Source organism: Fusarium falciforme, chromosome 5 (assembly GCF_026873545.1).
Source record: "Fusarium falciforme chromosome 5, complete sequence".
In the NCBI taxonomy this organism is placed as follows: domain Eukaryota; kingdom Fungi; phylum Ascomycota; class Sordariomycetes; order Hypocreales; family Nectriaceae; genus Fusarium; species Fusarium falciforme.
In genome coordinates, this window is record NC_070548.1 from 1407273 (window position 1) to 1425326 (window position 18054).

General features: G+C 52.1%; 8 protein-coding genes across 8 annotated transcripts; 5 read left to right on the plus strand and 3 right to left on the minus strand.

Annotated features, from left to right (window-relative positions):
* Positions 1–2: 2 nt before the first annotated feature.
* NCS54_00667700 (HET domain-containing protein) lies at positions 3–1934 on the minus strand (the record flags this gene model as incomplete). The annotated part of the gene is made up of 1 exon (XM_053152126.1): positions 3–1934. The coding sequence occupies one exon, from the start codon at positions 1932–1934 to the stop codon at positions 3–5; it is 1932 nt and encodes a 643-aa protein (XP_053008101.1).
* Positions 1935–5805: 3871 nt separating this feature from the next.
* Positions 5806–6309, minus strand: NCS54_00667800 (Hypothetical protein; the record flags this gene model as incomplete). Its single annotated transcript, XM_053152127.1, has 2 exons — positions 5806–6137; positions 6219–6309. The coding sequence occupies 2 exons, from the start codon at positions 6307–6309 to the stop codon at positions 5806–5808; spliced, it is 423 nt and encodes a 140-aa protein (XP_053008102.1).
* Positions 6310–9842: 3533 nt separating this feature from the next.
* Positions 9843–11356, plus strand: NCS54_00667900 (Arginosuccinase; the record flags this gene model as incomplete). The annotated part of the gene is made up of 3 exons (XM_053152128.1): positions 9843–9897; positions 9959–10173; positions 10226–11356. The coding sequence occupies 3 exons, from the start codon at positions 9843–9845 to the stop codon at positions 11354–11356; spliced, it is 1401 nt and encodes a 466-aa protein (XP_053008103.1).
* A 282-nt stretch (positions 11357–11638) lies between these two features.
* Positions 11639–12448, plus strand: NCS54_00668000 (Hypothetical protein; the record flags this gene model as incomplete). Its single annotated transcript, XM_053152129.1, has 2 exons — positions 11639–11770; positions 11840–12448. The coding sequence occupies 2 exons, from the start codon at positions 11639–11641 to the stop codon at positions 12446–12448; spliced, it is 741 nt and encodes a 246-aa protein (XP_053008104.1).
* Positions 12449–12800: 352 nt separating this feature from the next.
* Positions 12801–13707, plus strand: NCS54_00668100 (Hypothetical protein; the record flags this gene model as incomplete). Its single annotated transcript, XM_053152130.1, has 2 exons — positions 12801–13108; positions 13158–13707. 2 exons carry the CDS (start codon positions 12801–12803, stop codon positions 13705–13707), a joined length of 858 nt encoding a protein of 285 aa, XP_053008105.1.
* Positions 13708–14008: 301 nt separating this feature from the next.
* Positions 14009–14590, minus strand: NCS54_00668200 (CENP-V/GFA domain-containing protein; the record flags this gene model as incomplete). The annotated part of the gene is made up of 3 exons (XM_053152131.1): positions 14009–14373; positions 14421–14436; positions 14483–14590. 3 exons carry the CDS (start codon positions 14588–14590, stop codon positions 14009–14011), a joined length of 489 nt encoding a protein of 162 aa, XP_053008106.1.
* A 353-nt stretch (positions 14591–14943) lies between these two features.
* On the plus strand, positions 14944–16591 carry NCS54_00668300 (Zn(2)-C6 fungal-type domain-containing protein; the record flags this gene model as incomplete). The annotated part of the gene is made up of 2 exons (XM_053152132.1): positions 14944–15008; positions 15055–16591. The coding sequence occupies 2 exons, from the start codon at positions 14944–14946 to the stop codon at positions 16589–16591; spliced, it is 1602 nt and encodes a 533-aa protein (XP_053008107.1).
* Positions 16592–16876: 285 nt separating this feature from the next.
* NCS54_00668400 (Hypothetical protein) lies at positions 16877–17743 on the plus strand (the record flags this gene model as incomplete). The annotated part of the gene is made up of 2 exons (XM_053152133.1): positions 16877–17169; positions 17227–17743. 2 exons carry the CDS (start codon positions 16877–16879, stop codon positions 17741–17743), a joined length of 810 nt encoding a protein of 269 aa, XP_053008108.1.
* Between the last annotated feature and the right edge of the window lie 311 nt (positions 17744–18054).

Sequence of the window (18054 nt, forward strand, 5' to 3'; positions counted from 1 at the left end):
TGCTATACGAGCGTTATGTCGATCTTGTCTTCGTCCCGTGCCTTTTCCCATGCTTCTCCCCTCATGATGCCATGGACATAAGCATCCCCTACGAACGAGAATCTCGAGCCTTGGTCTAGTCGCCGAAGGATGAAAGGAACTCGTCCGCCGCGTAAGATTCCAACCTCATCGTTCACCCGAGAGTTCTTTGGTACTGAGCCGATGTATCCTTTCCGAGTCAGTCCGACCGGACGCAGACGTGATGTGCGCCTCATGGCGTTGGCGAAACGAATAGCCCTGACAATCACCTCCTCATCCACACCAGGCACTTTATGACCGCATTCTTCCATGAATCTTACCCCTTGAAACTTGACCTGAGCGTCGTAGTAGCTCTCATATTCGGGCCCTGCTTCCTTGCTCCCCACGTCACCATTGTTTAGAACCAGCGTCCTCCAAAAGGCCTCCTTCATGCCGCCTTTTCCTGGGTAGGCACTCACACCCATTCTCTCGCACTCACTCTCGAGAGCGGTTTGGACATTACCAATCAAGGTGTAGAAAGTCTCCTCGGCGGCCGAAGACTCTGCCACCCCGGGATAAGTTGGATTGTGCTGTCCGTAATTGTCGGCGGGAAGGATCAGACATAATTGGTCGAATATGATCCCTTGGGTAGTAAACTCGGTGTCATCGTCGTTGAAACTGACCTGAGCGGATTGGTGTCCGTCTGCTTGGTATTGTCCTTCATCGCGGGTAGTCGAAGTATCGACGGTGCTACCATCGTCAAAGTTGTGAGATGACCAGTCAGGAACCCAGCTTGGTAGATCGAGAGCCTTTCCGGGGAGAACGTCGGACAGCAGATGGAGGCTCTTCGCATTCTTTAGAATGCGAGCGGCTGTGTCGATGTAGACTTGGCGGTCTGGGAAGGAATACTGAGGTGTGATGCCAAGCTGTTGTCGGTCTTTGGCCATGCCCAGGAAAGCATAGACCTTATCCTTTGGGTTGCTGCTGGCAAGAGAGTGGCATCCCCCAAGCAGCTCGTACAGCTCCATCGCGGGTTCTCCCTCGTCGGTATGCGAAAAGTATCTCACCAGGGCCTGGTTTAGTACGTATCCTACGCCTGGTCGGCCCCCGATAAGCTCGTCTTCTCCGCCTTCGGGAGGGTAGAAGCAAGCCGCCGGCAGCATTCCCCCTGATGCACTGGCAACGAGTTGTTCAAGAGGTTCCCAGCGAAAGGTGGATTTGCCAATGATTACCACCACCTCACTGGCCATGGAAACTTCCTGGACAATCCAAGCTCTCCTGGACCATGGAAGATTAAACATGTGTCTGAGGGCAGCATATGATTCGTGACCCTCTGGTGGAAAACCCAGTTCTGCCAAAGACTTGGGGTCCGCCAATTTCGGCGTCCACTCTGCAGGATCATCGTCAATGTGAGAGTCCAGCCACTCGCAGCACTTCCTCGCCAGTTCAAGAGCGCCATCAGACACGACGCCCTCTTTTGCTGCGTACAGCGTGACCATGGTGGCCTTGCGGTAAATCTCGCTCATGAGAGATACTTGTGCGTTCTTCTCCTCGTCATGCCTTTGGTTAATGCAGAGGCCATCTACCCATAGTGCCATCCTCTTTCCTGGAAAGTATGGGCAGACGTCCCGCGAGTGAGAAAACACTCCCCTGACTGCGTGGTATAGCGAGTTTGTGACGCGAGCCTCGGTGCCATTGACGGTGATCTTGTCGGTGAGCTCATCGCTACCCCATACGTACGATATAGCTATGAAGGGAGGGTCATCGTCCAGGTTGACGTGCTCCAGGGTATAGGCCGGCTCTTGAGCCGTCGCATCTGAGCTGTCTTCTGAGGTACGATAGAGCAGTCGGATTTGACGTGGATGATTGAGTGGTTTGTACTTGAAAGTAGTTGGTTTCGAATCATTTGACGGGATTGAGTTGCTTATCGATGACATATAGCGCAAAGCAACTGTTGAACCGCATTGTCGTATGGTACGATGGGCTTGGCGTGCGACTCGTCCAAGGACGCGCAATCTTGGCAGAAACATGGCCGCAGCATGAATAGACAGTTGTTGAAATTTAATTATAGTGGATGAGAAACAATAATCAATGACAGAGGGAATTAAGAGAAGTGTCGTCTCATTAAGCGCTGCCTGCACAAGGCGTTTCTATAGCATAGCCACCGCGGAACCCTAGGTTTCAATGCAGTAAGCGGGAGACGCCGCAATTGGCGGCATGATCCCATAGGACTCAATGACAAGGGTCTGGTAGAGCCAAGAACCTCATACTGCAGTTCTCAAGACCGCGGGTAAGTTGTGAAAAGGAAGCAAATCTCGATATATTTTATGAGAGACAAAACGGACGCCGATCTGTTGCGTCACAGCTGACCAAAGTTACCTACCATGCTTGGGATACTTGCTCCAACTATATATGATTACTATGATGAGTCAAATGAAAATTTGATAATCAAGATATGTTAAGGATGGCCTAATTCAGGCTTGTTGTCCTCTATAAGCTGCCTTATCAACGTCGTCTTGCGCCTGTCCAGCGGCTTCATCTCCATCTGTGTCTGTCTTCAGGTCTCTACTCTGTTCAGTATGTATACAGTTTGAGTCTCGATGTCATGTCAATTATTGGCCACCCCTCTACCCAGGGAAACCATGGGTACCCATGGTTCAAGCAGGCAATGCGAAATACCCCTCGGGTTCCCATGGGTAATATGTGCGCCGCTGGGTAACCGTGGGTATCTTGGATAAGCAACCCATGGGTACCCATAACTACCCACTAAGCTTCACAGTGGTTATGGGTTGTCCTGAGCAGATGAGTGCCTCACATACCCATGGGAGCCCATGGGCACCGACTACTGCCCAGGCTAGGCTTCGCAATGCCCATAGGTTGATTTGGGCGGGCAAATACTTGGTTGTGTCTAGTTGAATAACTGTTTATGGGCACTCACGGGCTATTGGAGTTTGTTTGACAATGGGTACCAGCGGTGAGCTCGGTCATTTCAGAGATTGTATTTGGTAGATTGGGCACGCCACTACCCGTGGGTATTTCGTGGGTAGATATCACCCATGGGTATGGCTTGGGTAGACAAATCCCCATGGGTACCCATAAGACAATATATACCCACGGTTACCTGTGTTAGTCTTCGTGATAGTATGGGTCAGCTTGTGTGGACGAATGCCCACGGGTACCCATGGGCCGACTGAGGTTATACCCCCCCAACTTAGAGCTCCTAATACACACTGTGGTCTGTTTTATCTCACAGTGATTAGAATAGTTGTAGGTGTCTTGTGGGTCAAAGCCGTCATCGTCATATTTCTAATACTTGGGCTTCTAGCCAGAGGTTTACCTGCCACCTTCAACATAGCCCTCTGATTCAGCGTTAACCTCCCGAGAGTCTTCTTGTTACTATGCTGTATTCACAAATAAATTTCTGAGTCGTTGGGCCTCTATCAATGGACGACAGTCACTGACTTTCCCCCAGTCGGATTTCACGCGCCCATGATTGCACTCCATTTGATGCCATGCCCAAGATCTGGTCTGCCCTGAAGCTGCCACCATCGCAGCGGTGGCACGAGCTGAAAGACGTGAACTCAACTTGTAAACGAATCAGACAAACTGAAGCAACTTACCGTTTCCTTGGTCCACTCAACTGAGTACCTCCTGTGTATCACCCAAACACTTGGGCACCAGAGTCCATGCCACCCGAGGCTCAGCATTGTACCCAACCCTCATCATGCTCCATGTAAATGCATGTGCAATCCCAGACAGAGCATCGGAAACACAAATAATGTCGCGTTGGTCCTCCTCTTGACCGAGATGCGGCCCTCTTTACCTTGCTGACGCCGAAAACCAGGTGTGTCGGTGAAGTTCCGAACAATCGGCACATCTACGCACATCCCTGAATGCCCTCAAGATGGCATGTTTGGACTCTTTAATAAGAAAAGATAATTGCGGCTCGGGGGACGGGAGCCGACAAGTTGCAGATGGCAAAGACAAGGACAAGCCTCGGTGTGGTGATGGCTCTTTTTTGAGTATCATCCCACGTGTAAGCCAGGGACGTCATACTTTCAGCCTCATGCTCCCTTCTGTCCGGATCTTGTACCATGATGGCACAACCACGAAACGAAACTGTCTGTGTAACAACCCTTTCCATTACTCCGACAACCCAGACCACCACCACCACCAACACTTTGTGTTGTAGCGCATTCACATGAACGTCGGCACTTGGGACAAGCCACGGCGGCCAAGCTCCGAAGCATCCATCCATCCCATCATACGAGAAAAGCATAGGCAGTGAAACCCTTCCTGCTTGTTGCTTCGAGAAGCATTCTCCTTCACCTTGGCGCGTAACAGTCGGTCAAGGTGAGGCAAGGCAAGGCGGGAGTTTCCGCTTCGTCGAACCATGGTCTCCCCTGCAGACGAGGTTGATCAACGTCGAAGAAAAATCTCCTTGTTGTTTTAGGGGAGAGTCATTGCGCACCCCGGGTTTTCCCGGGGTTGTCGATTCTGGCACCATTTCGACGTCGGGTAATATCGGTGCTTGGACCTTTGAGTATGGAGCTCATTTTCTGTGTCATTCAATTGCATCTCTTGAAGAGTCAAAGACGCAATCCCGATCTTTTTGGGGTATCGCGGCTTTCTCGAACTCTTGCAAGTGGATCTATGACTACCTACCTACTGTTCCTGTCCCGTCCCTCCAAGTCCATCTTGCCGGAACCGGGACCGGCACCGGGATGGACAACCTACTTAGAACATCATCTTTGAAAACTGGGCTTGAACTTCCCCAGAATGAGGCGCAAAGAGCCTCAAGTGGACGCGGCCCCACGAACACCAACGACCGCCCGCCGGCGCCGTGTTCGGGGGGCGTGAAGCGGAATGGGTGTGGCAAAGTTGATGTAGCCGGGGCCGGCAAGAAGCCGACTGGCAATATGACACAATGTGCAAAAGCCCCTGGCATCTTGGAAACCCGGCCGAGTGTGTGTGCGTGCGTGTGCAAGGGAGGGCCTGTGCCTGTGCCTGCAACATCCGTTGTCGGCTGCGTAGTCGGCGGTTTGTCATGATATTGCTCCCAATGTGAGGCCATCGCGGGAATATTGATGCGCGAAAAAGGGCGCGCGTAAATCAACCATCAAGGGCCAATTCATTGGCCAACATGGTAAACACGGTAGACAGGGGGAAACAGTATTGGGTGTATACACTTTTTTTGTGGTATTGATAATGTTTCTACCAAAAAATGACTTTGCTTGGTTTCCAACGCCTTGCTGTTCCTTGCTCGCTGTTAAGAGCTCTGAAGGTTGTGTATCCAGCTATACAGAATAGAAAGAAATGGCGTTGATGCCAGCCAACAAGATACGGAGGTCCTAACGTTCTCCGTGAGCCGGGCAAAACTTGCAAGTCCCGACTTTGTCTTGTTCTCCTCTTTTTCCTCCTCCTCCTGGCGGTGCCTATTTATAGCCCTCAATATTAACGACCTCTGGCGGCGGTGATGCCGTGGTGCCCTCAGCAGTTTCTCGAAGCGAAAGGGGGGATCCAGCTGTGACTGGGAGCTATGTCCCAAGTCGGTAGTGCCCCTCAATGGGAATGGTCTTTCGTACTCATCCCGATCAAAGCACCGTCAAGGTATGCCGTGGTGCGCCTGGTCACTCAGCCTTACTCGTACACCATATATATGTGGTGCGGGAGATGTGCTCCAGGCAGGTTGGCTCCCCTGGCTATCGTCATATTCTCTGTGTCATCGTAGATAATTCGTTCGTCCGGTCCGTCCTGATTCCACCTTCCACCCGTGATTCCTCGCTCCTCAGCGCGGGGAAGGCGAGCTTAGGAGAAGAGGGCGGCGCCGCCAGACTCGATGGCCTCGATCTCGGCAGCGTTCAGGGTCTTTCGGTGGAAGCGGGCGGGGAGCTCAGAGACGTCAAAGTAGACGCCGTCGGGGGCGTTGACGTTGCCGAGGGCAGAGCCGGCACGGCCACCAACACCAGAGTTGGCGTGGATGGAGTTCTGGAGGGGACCGTGCTGCTGGGCGGCGTCGCGGTAGGAGCTGAAGCTGGTGTGGCGGGAGGCGGCGTTGCCGTTGCCGTAGCCGGACCAGGACTCGGGGAGCTTGCCAGCGGGCGAAGCAGGGTGAGGCTTGGGGGAGTGGTCGATGTTGGCTGTAAGATGTTAGCCGAGGGTGAAGCTCGGAGGGGAAATGAGAGCGCTGGGAAAGCTAGACGCTCAGAGTAAAAACTCACCAGGAATGGTTCGGGGACCAAGGAACTTGATGAGGGGAGTGCGCTCGGCGTGGACAGCAGCCTGTCGAAGAGCTCGGGTAGCGGAGAACATGGTGATGGTTGTTTGGTGGGTGGTTGGAAGAAGCCGGGTGGTTCGGGAGATGTTGTCGAGAGGATGGGAAGCTTCAATCGGCGTGAATTAGAATAGACCCAGACTGTGGACCAGAGGATTGCGTGATCAAGAGTCGATGATTGTTGAGAGTGTAAGAGAAGAAGGGGAAGAAGAGTTGTGAACAAAGTCTGAGGGAGAGGGAGAGATTTATTTGTATTGGATCTGAGGAATTTTCTGGCCCAAGGTAACTTAGCAAGCTCCATTGTCCAAGTTGTACCGCGCCGAAGCGCTCCTCGCTCCATCCATCGCTCGGCCGGCGTGGAGAACCGCCTAGCGCTGCCTCACCAGATTTCCACACCAAGGATCCTCCCATCCCTCCAATGGAGCAGACTGAGAAAAAAAAAAGCCCTCTCGAACAACCTTTTCCAAAACAGGCCACAATTGGTACACCTGTAGCCCGACCACCACGTTACCCACACGCCTTCACTCCATGGCTTGGGCTGGATCTGGGCGTCGTCGAACTGCCCGGGACATGCATGGGTCGACGACACCCAAAACCCAAGACTCCGCTCCCTCGCATTTGCCTTCCAGATTTCACAAGGGACAAGGTCAAGGACATGGGGGCCCTCGTTGTCGCCGTTGCTTTTGCGCTCCTCTTTCGACGACATGTTGTCCACTGTCAGTTGGCCTTCACGCTCCGGGGTCGTCGAGAAACTCTGTTGCACGAGTCGGTGCATCGAGCCGTCTCGCACTTGGGTTGCAGCCGGAGACGGGCGGGATGGCGTGGTGTCGTCTAGTTCACGGCGTTAGCGAGTGGACGCTACATTATTTTTTGCATCCATCTCTGTTTACTAGGCAGCTACTGTAGGCTCGAGACAAGTTTCGCTTTGACACTAGAATTATGTCTTCATCGACATGTGTTAACCATGGATAACTCATACAGACATTGATTCATCACACAGAAACCGTTGACCAAGACAATACCACCATTCACAGAACCGACCCTGTTTCATCGGTTCAGGTCGGCTTCCTCATCCGAACCGAACATCGGACCAAAAATCCCACCAGACAATGATGCTATTCCTCCCCTCATCACAACCCCAACTCCAGGTGTCCCCCCTCCCCCGGTCTCTTACAATAGCAACCTGCATCCGATGCATCCTTCACTGCCAACCGGGTCGGAGTTGACGGCACTTGGTTGGAGTAGCCTCACCCACACCCAATCTGCAGCAGCAGCTCCGTCCTCGCCGTTCCTGCGGGACGCGACAAGAGCACACACTCCCTCTCGTTCGCGGAGAGGGGGAGAACATTGCCCCTTTCGGCAGTCCGGGGGAGACGGGCAGAAACATGGGGTTTTTGGTTGGCGGGCGGCCGGGTGGGATGGAGGCGGACAGATGGGCGTCTGTGTGTCTGACGCCAAAGAAAGTGATCGTCCACACCTTTTTCTCTCTCGCCTCGTGCGTGGGATGGACGAGGCGAGGGCGGGTGGGTGATGGAAGCCCAATGAGGGATCTACCATGTTGCTGGAACCGTGAAGCTGGAGATGTCCATGTTTGACGACTTTTCCTCTGTCCGTGCCATCCGAGAAAAATACGTGTAATAGTGAGTGTTGATCAAAAAGGTTCCCCAGCTGGACCCTACCTACGTAATTGGAGGTGTGTTTAGTTTTGCGAGTTGGACTAGCAGCCGCCCTACGCGGAAACGGCCCCAGCCAAAGCACATGGTTCGAGACAGGCTAATGTTGGTTCAAAGGCGCCGAACATCCAAGCGAGGCCAGACTTGGGGTAGTATGACACAGGTGCAGACGAGAGACACGCACCAACGGGCGCGTGTATGTATGCACAGTAATACGGGGGGACGGGGGAAATGAGGATTTGGAACTGGCAGCAGCAGAATCTTGGCTGATTGATAATAATTCTGTTTGAGACGTGGAATTCCAGTTGGTGATGCCTACAAGTCAACGTTGACTTTACGGGGTAGAGTCATGATCGGCCAGACCCGCCCGAAGAAGCACCACATGTCGACAGTTTGTCGTCTCACGAGGAAAAGACCTGAACGATTGAGTAACAGGAAATGAAAGACGTGGCACGGCAGGAAAAGTAACATCCCATCAAAACAAATCATTGACATGTGGTTTGAAGCAAGAGAAAAAAAAAAGTTGATATCTCTGAATCAAAGATGGCGTTTCGACCAATCCCAGGCCTCGTCTTGGTTATGACAGATGGAGATTACATCTGGATAAGAGATGGGCGGTACGTACCTCTCCCCATCTCCAGTCTGCAGGCAGACACACACACTCCCGTCACATTTCAGCTGCTCCTGCAGGACATTGGAAAGAGAACCCGAGGCATCTCCTAGGGGAAACAGGGCGAGTCTCCCGAATTTCCGTGAACTTGCAAAAGGTGTCAATAACATCGGACTGACAATCCCGATGCACGCCGTGCCCTCCCCCTTCCTGTCTGAATCTGGGGTAAACGGGTAACCTGGTTAGAGTCCCTCTGCACATCCCCCAAACCAACAACCCCTCGCGTATTCTTTCTAAAATGACCGAGTCATCATCCATCTGTCTGTCTCTCCCCCATGCTGTTCACGAAAAGGCTGGCACCGGGACCGGCATCCTGGACCTGGGGGGAGGTTGGCCCTGGGGTCTGTGCGCGATGCGATGGATGGATGCCGTGTCACTCCAACGGAATTGGCTCGTGGGTTTTTAGCTTATTTTTCCTTGCCTCGACATCAGATCCCGCCGGCCTTTTTAGTTTAGGTGACGGTAAGATCTGTTGCACGTGAAATGAGCAAGAGGAGCTCCTCCGTGGTTTTGTTTGAGATGGGGTTAATTCTCTCTCTTTCATCTCCTTCCCTCGAGTACCTTTGCATATGTTACTGAGGGATGAAGGGACTTGTCTTCTCCTTCAAGAGTACACACTGATGCCCTTAATTTCAAATATTATTTATAACCTCAGTTACACTCTGTTCAGCCACTGTTTCTCTTCCTACCTGTGTCGCCTCTACCTGCGTCACCTCCCACTCTAGGGCAATATTCGCAGAATTGCTCTGTGCGTTTCCCCTCCCCCTCCCCCAACCTCCGATAAGATAAAAGAGTTGAAGCAATCAGCCAATCACCATCCTCCAATCAAGACAGACAACTTGACCTCAAGCTCTTGTCTGGGGTAGCCGGCCAGCATCGGCCAATCCCCTGAGCCCTCTGTAGTTTTTGACCAAGCGAATTCGCTGAAAATGACTGTCTCCCGCCCACAAAAATTCCACTGCCCATTCAAAATCTGGCCCGTGCGGCTGAATTCCCAGCTTGAAGTGCTCCGTAACTCGGAAAAGAAAACAGTTGGGAAACTGTGACGCATCTCGTGCGTGCGGGCGCTGCAATGTGATAGGATCAATCCAACCCTGGGCTCAAAACTTTTGCTCAACCTTTCAAAATACTTGCAACCAACGCATTCCTCGACACTTTGATCTCTCTGTGACACTTGATCGTCAATTGACTCCTAGTCGCACCCGTATTCACCTTCACAATCTACAGCATGGCGTCCGACTCCAAGCCTGAGGGCAGCATGCTCTGGGGTGGCCGATTCACTGGTATGACTCCCTCCGTGGTCATGATCGCAAAACGATGGGATTGAGCTGACCTCGAGCTCAGGCGGCCTCGACCCCCTGATGGTCAAGTACAACGAGAGTATCTTCTTTGACCGTGTCCTCTACAAGCAGGACATTCTCGGCAGCATCGCCTTTGCCCGCGCCAACGCAAAGTCTGGCATCATCACCCAGGAGGAGTTTGAGAAGATCAGGGAGGGTCTCCTCGAGGTCCAGAAGGAGTGGGAGACTGACTCCTTTACCATTATCTCTGGTGTCGATGTCAGTGACACACCCTTGTTATCACTGGCGCCATCTCTGACCACCTCTACAGGAGGACATCCACACTGCCAACGAGCGCCGACTGGGCGAGATCATCGGCAAGAACATTGCTGGCAAGCTTCACACCGGCCGCAGCCGCAATGAGCAGGTTGTCTGCGACATGCGAATGTGGCTCCGAGACGAGCTCCGAAAGATCGATGAGCACCTCGTCAACTTCCTCAAGGTGATCGCCGCCCGCGCCGAGAACGAGATCGAGTACATCATGCCCGGCTACACCCACCTTCAGCGAGCTCAGCCCGTCCGCTGGAGTCACTGGATGCTGTCCTACGGTCTGGCCTTTGCCGCTGACCTGGACCGCCTCCGCGAGACCATCAAGCGTGTCAACCGAAGCCCTCTCGGCTGCGGTGCCCTTGCTGGCAACCCCTTCAACATTGATCGTGATATGATGGCCGAGGAGCTGGGCTTTGACGGCCTCCTCTGGAACTCGATGGGTGGTGTCGCTGACCGAGACTTTGTCTCCGAGTTCCTTCAGTGGGGAAGCATGTTCATGCAGCACATTTCTCGATGGGCTGAGGATCTTATCGTTTACAACACTGCCGAGTTTGGCTTTGTCCGTCTCTCGGATGCCTACTCTACTGGCAGCTCTCTTATGCCCCAGAAGAAGAACGCCGACAGCTTGGAGCTCCTCCGAGGAAAGGCTGGCCGTGCCTTTGGCCACATGGCTGGTTTCATGATGACCCAGAAGGGTCTCCCCAGCACCTACAACAAGGATCTCCAGGAGAGTCTCGAGCCCATGATGGACCATGTTAAGACTGTTTCGGACAGCATTCAGATCGCCAACGGTGTCCTCGCTACCCTAACTGTCAACCCTGAGAAGATGAAGGCGGCCCTCGACCCCTTCATGTTGGCCACCGATGTGGCTGACTACCTTGTCCGCAAGGGCGTGCCGTTCCGTGAGACTCACCACATCTCGGGCCGATGCGTGGCCAAGTCGGAGGAGACGGGCATCCCCATGAACGAGTTCTCGTACGAGCAGATCAAGGCCATCGATGAGCGATTCGAGGAGGACATTGCTGATGTCTTCAACTACGAGACGAGCGTCGAGAGCCGATCGGCCAAGGGTGGCACCAGCAAGGCCACGGTTCTGGAGCAGATTGAGGTTCTCAGGAAGATGCTTGCCTGAAATTTGTGAGCGTGAGCGAGTTTGGTGGATTCGGGCGTTATAGGGTTTTGTTGGATCTGGTCTCTCTGCACGGGAGGAAGTCTAAAGGATGAAAAAAGTCTACTGTGAAGGTTGTCTAGAAGTATAGAAAGGCGCGAGCGCCCGGAACCATATGGAGTCGAACATGATATTTTGTCCGCCAGAAACTCTACTTCGTCATTGTTTACCTGTTCATCATTGATTTGCAAGCGAAGCAACTCAACCCGCTTCACTACGGCTCGACATGGTCACTTTGTTGCGAAGATGGCTACATCTCAGATATTGACAATCAGACAATCAAAGAAACCTCAGATGAATCTTCAGGCACAGTCGGCATTTTTTACCCTCCTCAATGAGGACATCCGCAACCTGATCTACCAGTATCTATTTGGTTGTGTAATTGTTAATATTGATTATAGGTGTCAAAGGCACCACTCCCACACATCATTACTAGGCACGTGTCAGAGGGCATACAAGGAGGGCATCGGCACGCTTTACTCAACCAACGTCTTCAAGTTTAGCCAAGACGCCGGTCTGGATAGATGGATGGATAGTATCAAGGTACTGCGGTGGGATCTCATCCGCAAGGTCGACCTGCGTATTCCCCTCGCAGTGGACCTATGGCGGTGGGAACAAACATGGGAGAAACTTCGCGCCATGCCATATCTGAGATCCGCGAAGCTGCGCTGCGAGAACAAAATGAAACTTGTTTATCAACTGTCGGGGCGCCTCACTTGCGAGATAAAGGACCCCTTTAAGAGAGAGGAGTTCTTCCTTCCCTGGGCTCTCAATCCGATGCTGTGGCCGAGGATGAGCGACGAGATCACCTTTGAGATCCTTTTCAACGTCGAGAAGAGGAAGACTTTGGGGATTCTACTTAAGGAGCTGAGGGCTCGGGAGATGCGGGGGATAAGGATCGGATGGGTCACCTGGGCTGAATTTGAGGAAATCAGCCGAATTGTCGACGCTGCCAGACCGCTTGACTTGGCTGGACCAGAGGAACTCAAACGGCTTGATTTGTTAAAAGCAACAGTAGCAGCAGCAGAGCCGATTATAGAGTGGGAGGTGGTATAGAACCTACTTGGGACGTGTCGGGTTGAAGAGGCTTGGTGGTTTGTACTAGATCTCATGCATTCACAGGGAATGATGTCTCTTTGTGTGGAAAGGAGACGCAAGGACATTTGGTGAATAAAGGCCGCTTGCAAGACTCTTGAAGAGTGAGTGAGGGTTGAAGACTGTTAATTCTGTCGTTGTTTCACTCATCCATCGTGTCTTTCTTCTTTTCACCTCCTACTGCTTTGTGCAGTTCTTCACTTCACAACTGGACCTCCCAGGAGACTATTAAATACGTCAACCTTGCAACCCTGCAACTGAGAACATTCCCTCAACCAACAAGAAAGTCGGGACATCATCTATCACAGCCACGATGGTTCGATTCGTCACAGGCGACGAACAGAGCCACTCCAAGTTCTTCACCAAACTTCACCCCGACGTCCGGCGCGAGATCTTTCTCCATCTCTTTGGATCCCGCCATGTGCACATCATGTTCGCCAATAGCAGCATCTTTAACCATGGTGAAGAGTTTTGGAGGCACGGCCACCCGCCTCACACACATGTGGGCTGGCTTCACTGCGTGTGCAGGTCTGGGGCCAAGCTTCTTCCTCATGGGCATGATGAGTACACCCACAAATGGAGATATTTGTCTACTAATGTTCTGTGGACTTGCAAGAGGGGGTGCGTTTTCAAGGGGTTATTATAAGGAGAGAGACTGACATGCTTGTAGCTACGAGGAGGGCATCCCCTTTCTCTACAGCACAAACACCTTTCTCTTTGAGAAGTCGCTCGACGTGGTCAACTTTAACACCATAGCTATCGACTACATGCACCACGTCCGCTCACTGGAACTACACATCGACCTCCGTGAAGCAGAGACTTGGCGAAAGGAGACTGACGCCTTCAGACTCATGGTCTCGACGCTCAGTGACTGGTACAACTGGTGCACCCACAAGCCGATAAAGATCCGCGTGGTCGATGAGCTAGAAGATACTCCTCCCAAGAGGCAGAAGCAAAAGGTGCGAAGGGAAACCCAGAGGGAGTTTGGCCGTGCTGTAAGGGCGCTTGCGGAGAGGGTTAGCGTTGAGGTAATCTTGGGTGACAAGGGTGACAAGGAGATTATCCAGCCGCGCTCGCCTCTGAATCAACTCGGGATCTCATTTGTCAGTGCGAGCGAGCATTTTCCGGATCGGCAGGGAGACGAGGACCAAGGGATTGACTCAGATGATGACGACGCTTTTCACCGCGTCATTCGTCGCGTCTACAGGGCCGGTATATAACTTGATGGATGTTTCCATGGATGTAATGTAGAGGAGGGTGTTCATAGGTATCAGCCGGGGACATAGGGGATTAGATTGGATCAGGATGAAAGCAATACCCAAGTAGGTACTCCCCTTTTAAGGGGAAGGGGAGTGAAAACAAAACACAGCAATAGTAATAAAATAACTAATAAAAGAGATCTAAATATGAACTTCTCTCAGACTATCTTTCAAATTGACTATCCCACACCTAACGCAAATGCCTTGAGAAGAGTTATCTCTAAAAAAGTCCATCGCTTGTCTTGGATGCAGGATCGAGGTCTCATAGCCCGTCTGGTCCTTCTGCGGGATACTCCCTCCCACCCTTGAGCTTGTCGGTGACACCATTAACGGAATTCTGGAGCCAGTACTGAGTCCCATTCGGAATCGCCAGCGTCTTTCCCGTCTCTCCGTCAACCAGCCATTCTTCATCCAATGTGCCCAGGTAGAGATCAAAGATGGGGGTACAGTCGGCAGAGCGCCAGGCAATAGACGTTCCGCAGTCGCTACAGAAGCCACGAAGTTGGCCAGGTGATGAAGTGTATTCTTTGGAAGAAGGGAATGTGTTTAGGGTTGGTGTGAGCTGCTCAGGAGAGAGAATGAGGAATTGCGCGACGAGGGACGAAGTCCACTTGCGGCACATGGTACCTTGAGACGTCAGCATTTACCTGGTACTCGTCCACGAATTTACGTACATTGGCATGACGAAGACTGGTTAGCTAGCGGGCAATTCAAGTGTCTTCAAGGGGAGACTCACTACTGGCGGCCATGGGAATTCTGCCGTAAAGTTGATAGTATATCTGATGGCGCCGCACAGGCATCCACCCGTGATAGAAGACGGAGTGAAGGCCTCTTGTTCAGGCATTAAAATGGAAGGCTCTGAGTATTGATGTGATTATTAGCAGAGACGCAATACAAGGGTAGACGGGGTGTAAGAGGCCGTCTGTTTAGGCTTTGCCATGTCTCGGCTTACATGTAAGCCGATGAAACATTAAACAAAAGACGTAAACCGATTGGATGACATTCCCGAGCTTGGATATCCCGTGTAAGAGACGCTTGTGGTGCAATATTGATACAGCCTTGTGGACCAGTCAGCGTCAAGGAAATGCGAGGCCATTCTCCGGAGATAGGCTATTGCCGTGGGAGTATAAGCTTAAATGCGTTGGTTTGCCACGAGCTAGCAAAGTCACCGGTCTTAGAAGCAAGTTCCCGTCAGAGATGGATGTTGACGTACTAAGCCCGAGAAGGCGGCAAAAGGTCAAGACTGGCTGCAAAACATGCAAGTAAGTGGTGCCGAGGAAATACACCTGCACATGCTAATCATCTTAGACTTCGCCGTATCAAGTGCGATGAAGGGAAACCATCATGTAACAAGTGTCTATCATCTGGTCGTCTCTGCGCTGGCTACGGGATATGGGATGAAGGACGGGCATCTCCCATCCAATGCACCTCACTATCAAAGCTAAACACCCCTATCCCGCCGATGGCATCTCAAGAGGAAATGGGGCACTTTGACTTCTTTCGTGTCATCGCCGCCTCCAAGCTGGCAGGTGCCTTTCCCTCTTCCTTTTGGGAATCCTTGGTCTTTCAGGCAAGCTCTTCAGAACTTGTTGTTCTTCACGGAGCATCCGCTTTGGGCGCTGCATACAAGAGCAGGGCTCAGACTATCTGCGACGGGATGCTGCAGAACCACGCCAGTGCCGATGTGGCAAACAGACAAGACCAGGGCTTTGCTGTCAAGCAGCATGCCAAAGTGCTGGATATGCTGCAAATGCAGCTGCCCAGGACCGAAAAGCGGCTGCTTCGGAGCGGGCTCATTGTTTGTGTCCTTGCGACGGCGTTTGAACTTGTTCAGGGGAATCACAAAGCGGCGGCGACCCACCTCAGGAATGGGTTTGTTCTTGTCCGTCGGGCGCAGAACTGCGGGTATGAAGTTGAGCCTGATTTGGCTGAGCCGCTTACTCGAGCTTACATGCGGTCGATGCTCATAGAGGGATCAAGAAGCTTGTCGGACCTGACAAAGGAGGCCTGGATATCAACTGAGATGCCAAAGACCTTTGGGTCCTTTCGCGAAGCCAGGCGTCACCTCGACATGTTACTCATTGGCGCTGTACGACTCTCGGAGGACTCTGAATCGGACAATTACAGATGTCCAGGCGATATCCATCAGCTTGCCACTCTAGAGCGAGCTTCATCGGCTTGGATACGTGCATACGAAGCAAGTCTCCAAGACCTGCTATCCCAACCCAACCATCGCACCATCTACGGCGTCTTTATGCTTCGCATGTTCCACACCATGGCATCCATCATGATTTCTACAACCCAGGCCCCTCACGAATGTGCCTTTGACAAACACATTGAACAATTTGCATCCATCATCGACCAAACGTTGAAAATGTGGAACATGAACGGATTCGCTGTGGGTGGCCCCTTCGAGGGTCACCGTAGCGTCACCGGACCTAGGGTGACTTTCGACCTCGGCATCATATCTCCATTGTATTACACGGCTGTAAAGTGCCGCAACCCGAGGCTCAGACGACAAGCTATTGGTTTGCTCACAGTGGCTCCATACAGAGAAGGCATCTGGAGTAGTGTTGTGGTCGCCAAGATTGCACGTGTGGTGGTCGACATGGAAGAAAACGGCTTCTATGCAGGTGTCCAGTTTGAAGAGGATTCACTGGCTCCAACTGATCCAGAGAGATACGGCAGCTTGCCTATACTTCCAGAAGCAAATAAGTTCTGCACGGTACGGGTGTCCCGCGGGGAGGAGGCGGGAGGACGGGGGATACTCAGCTGCAAGAAGGCGTCCAGAGCTGGGCTTTGGGTTGAAGGAAGAGTGGAATTTGACTTTGCAGATGAACTTTGAGATATAGAGGAGAGAGAGAGAGAGAGAGAGAGCGCTTGCTGCATAATGGGAAGAATGCTTTGTTTGTAGATGGGCACCAGGCACGGTTGATATGTTCTTTTTTGTTTGCTTGTTTTCTTCACAGTGAATCATTGTGCTCGACTGGCTGCCTACTTTCTACTAATATTTTATGCACCAAATCCATCTCTCTTCTCTTCACTTCTTCATTCTCACCATCTCCCCCTTCCGCCACGTCCCTACCCTTGATGCATATGCAGCCACCATTGAGCGCTCCCTTTTAGCATCATGCTTATGAACTTTGAAACACGGGATCAGATTGATAATCCCGGCCCTGTCAACGCGCAAGAGCAGTCCTTGTTCTTCCAAAAGACCATCCCCGATGTCCGGCGTCTGATCTACTTGGAGGCCTTTGGTTCTCGCTCAGTCCATGTTGTTCCTGGACGGCGAATAAACGCCCCGAAGTACTTCTTTTACACTTGTCGACAGCCAGACGATGCGCCGCCTCATTCCGAATGCCCAGACGTGGGTGAAGAGAAGCGTAGACTGTCCACTAACCTTCTCTACACTTGCCAGATGGCGTGAGTCTCGTAGCAAACAAAAGTCGAAGAGGATGCTGACGAACCGTGCTGCTTCAGATATAACGAGGGGGCTACACTGCTGTTCAAATCCAACAAGTTGCTGTTCTCCGACCAGACCGACTGCTCTTTCTTTTTCCACCTGGTCCCCGACAGCTTCCAAAACTCTGTCCGGAGTCTCGATGTCTGCGTCCAGTTCCACTACTACGACACTCACCTCATTCAGCCAATGTGTGAGGAGCTCTCCAACTGGACGGGAGATTTCAAGCTGCGCATGAGATGGGACATGAATCACGTGCGCAGAAAGAAGAGATACGCCAACTTCAACACGGCGCTGGCTGCCATTCAGCAGCTGATGAAGAACCCGAGAGTCCGGCCCAAGTTTTGGGCACCCAAGATGCTAGAAGACGGGATGGGGCTGGTCTTGGAAAAAGAGGATCGCCTTAGGCTGGAGTTTGTTAAGGATGGGAGCGAGCCTGACCCGAACGACGGAGAGGGGGATGACGATGGAGAGGAAGATGAAGATGAGGATGAGGACGAGTACGACCGGGACGATGACAGTGAAGACTACTCTTAGGATGACAGTAATGGCTGCATGACTGATGTGGATCATGATGAGACGGAAATGCTTAGATATTGGCAGGCACTTGCTGGTCAGGCGTAAGTAGGATGATGATAACCTCATGTAAACACCTCAGGGCTAAAACTGGTGGCCAGCTGCCTGCCACTCCAAACGAATAAACTTCCATTTTCGTCCTCCCAAAGGACTCATGTTATTCTTCCTAAAAGGGATATTTCGAAACATCTTAAAAAAGATCTCTAATTACCCTTTCTCTTGCTCCCTTCTTCTCTTCCAAATCTTCAACTCGACATTCTTCTTCACAGCAA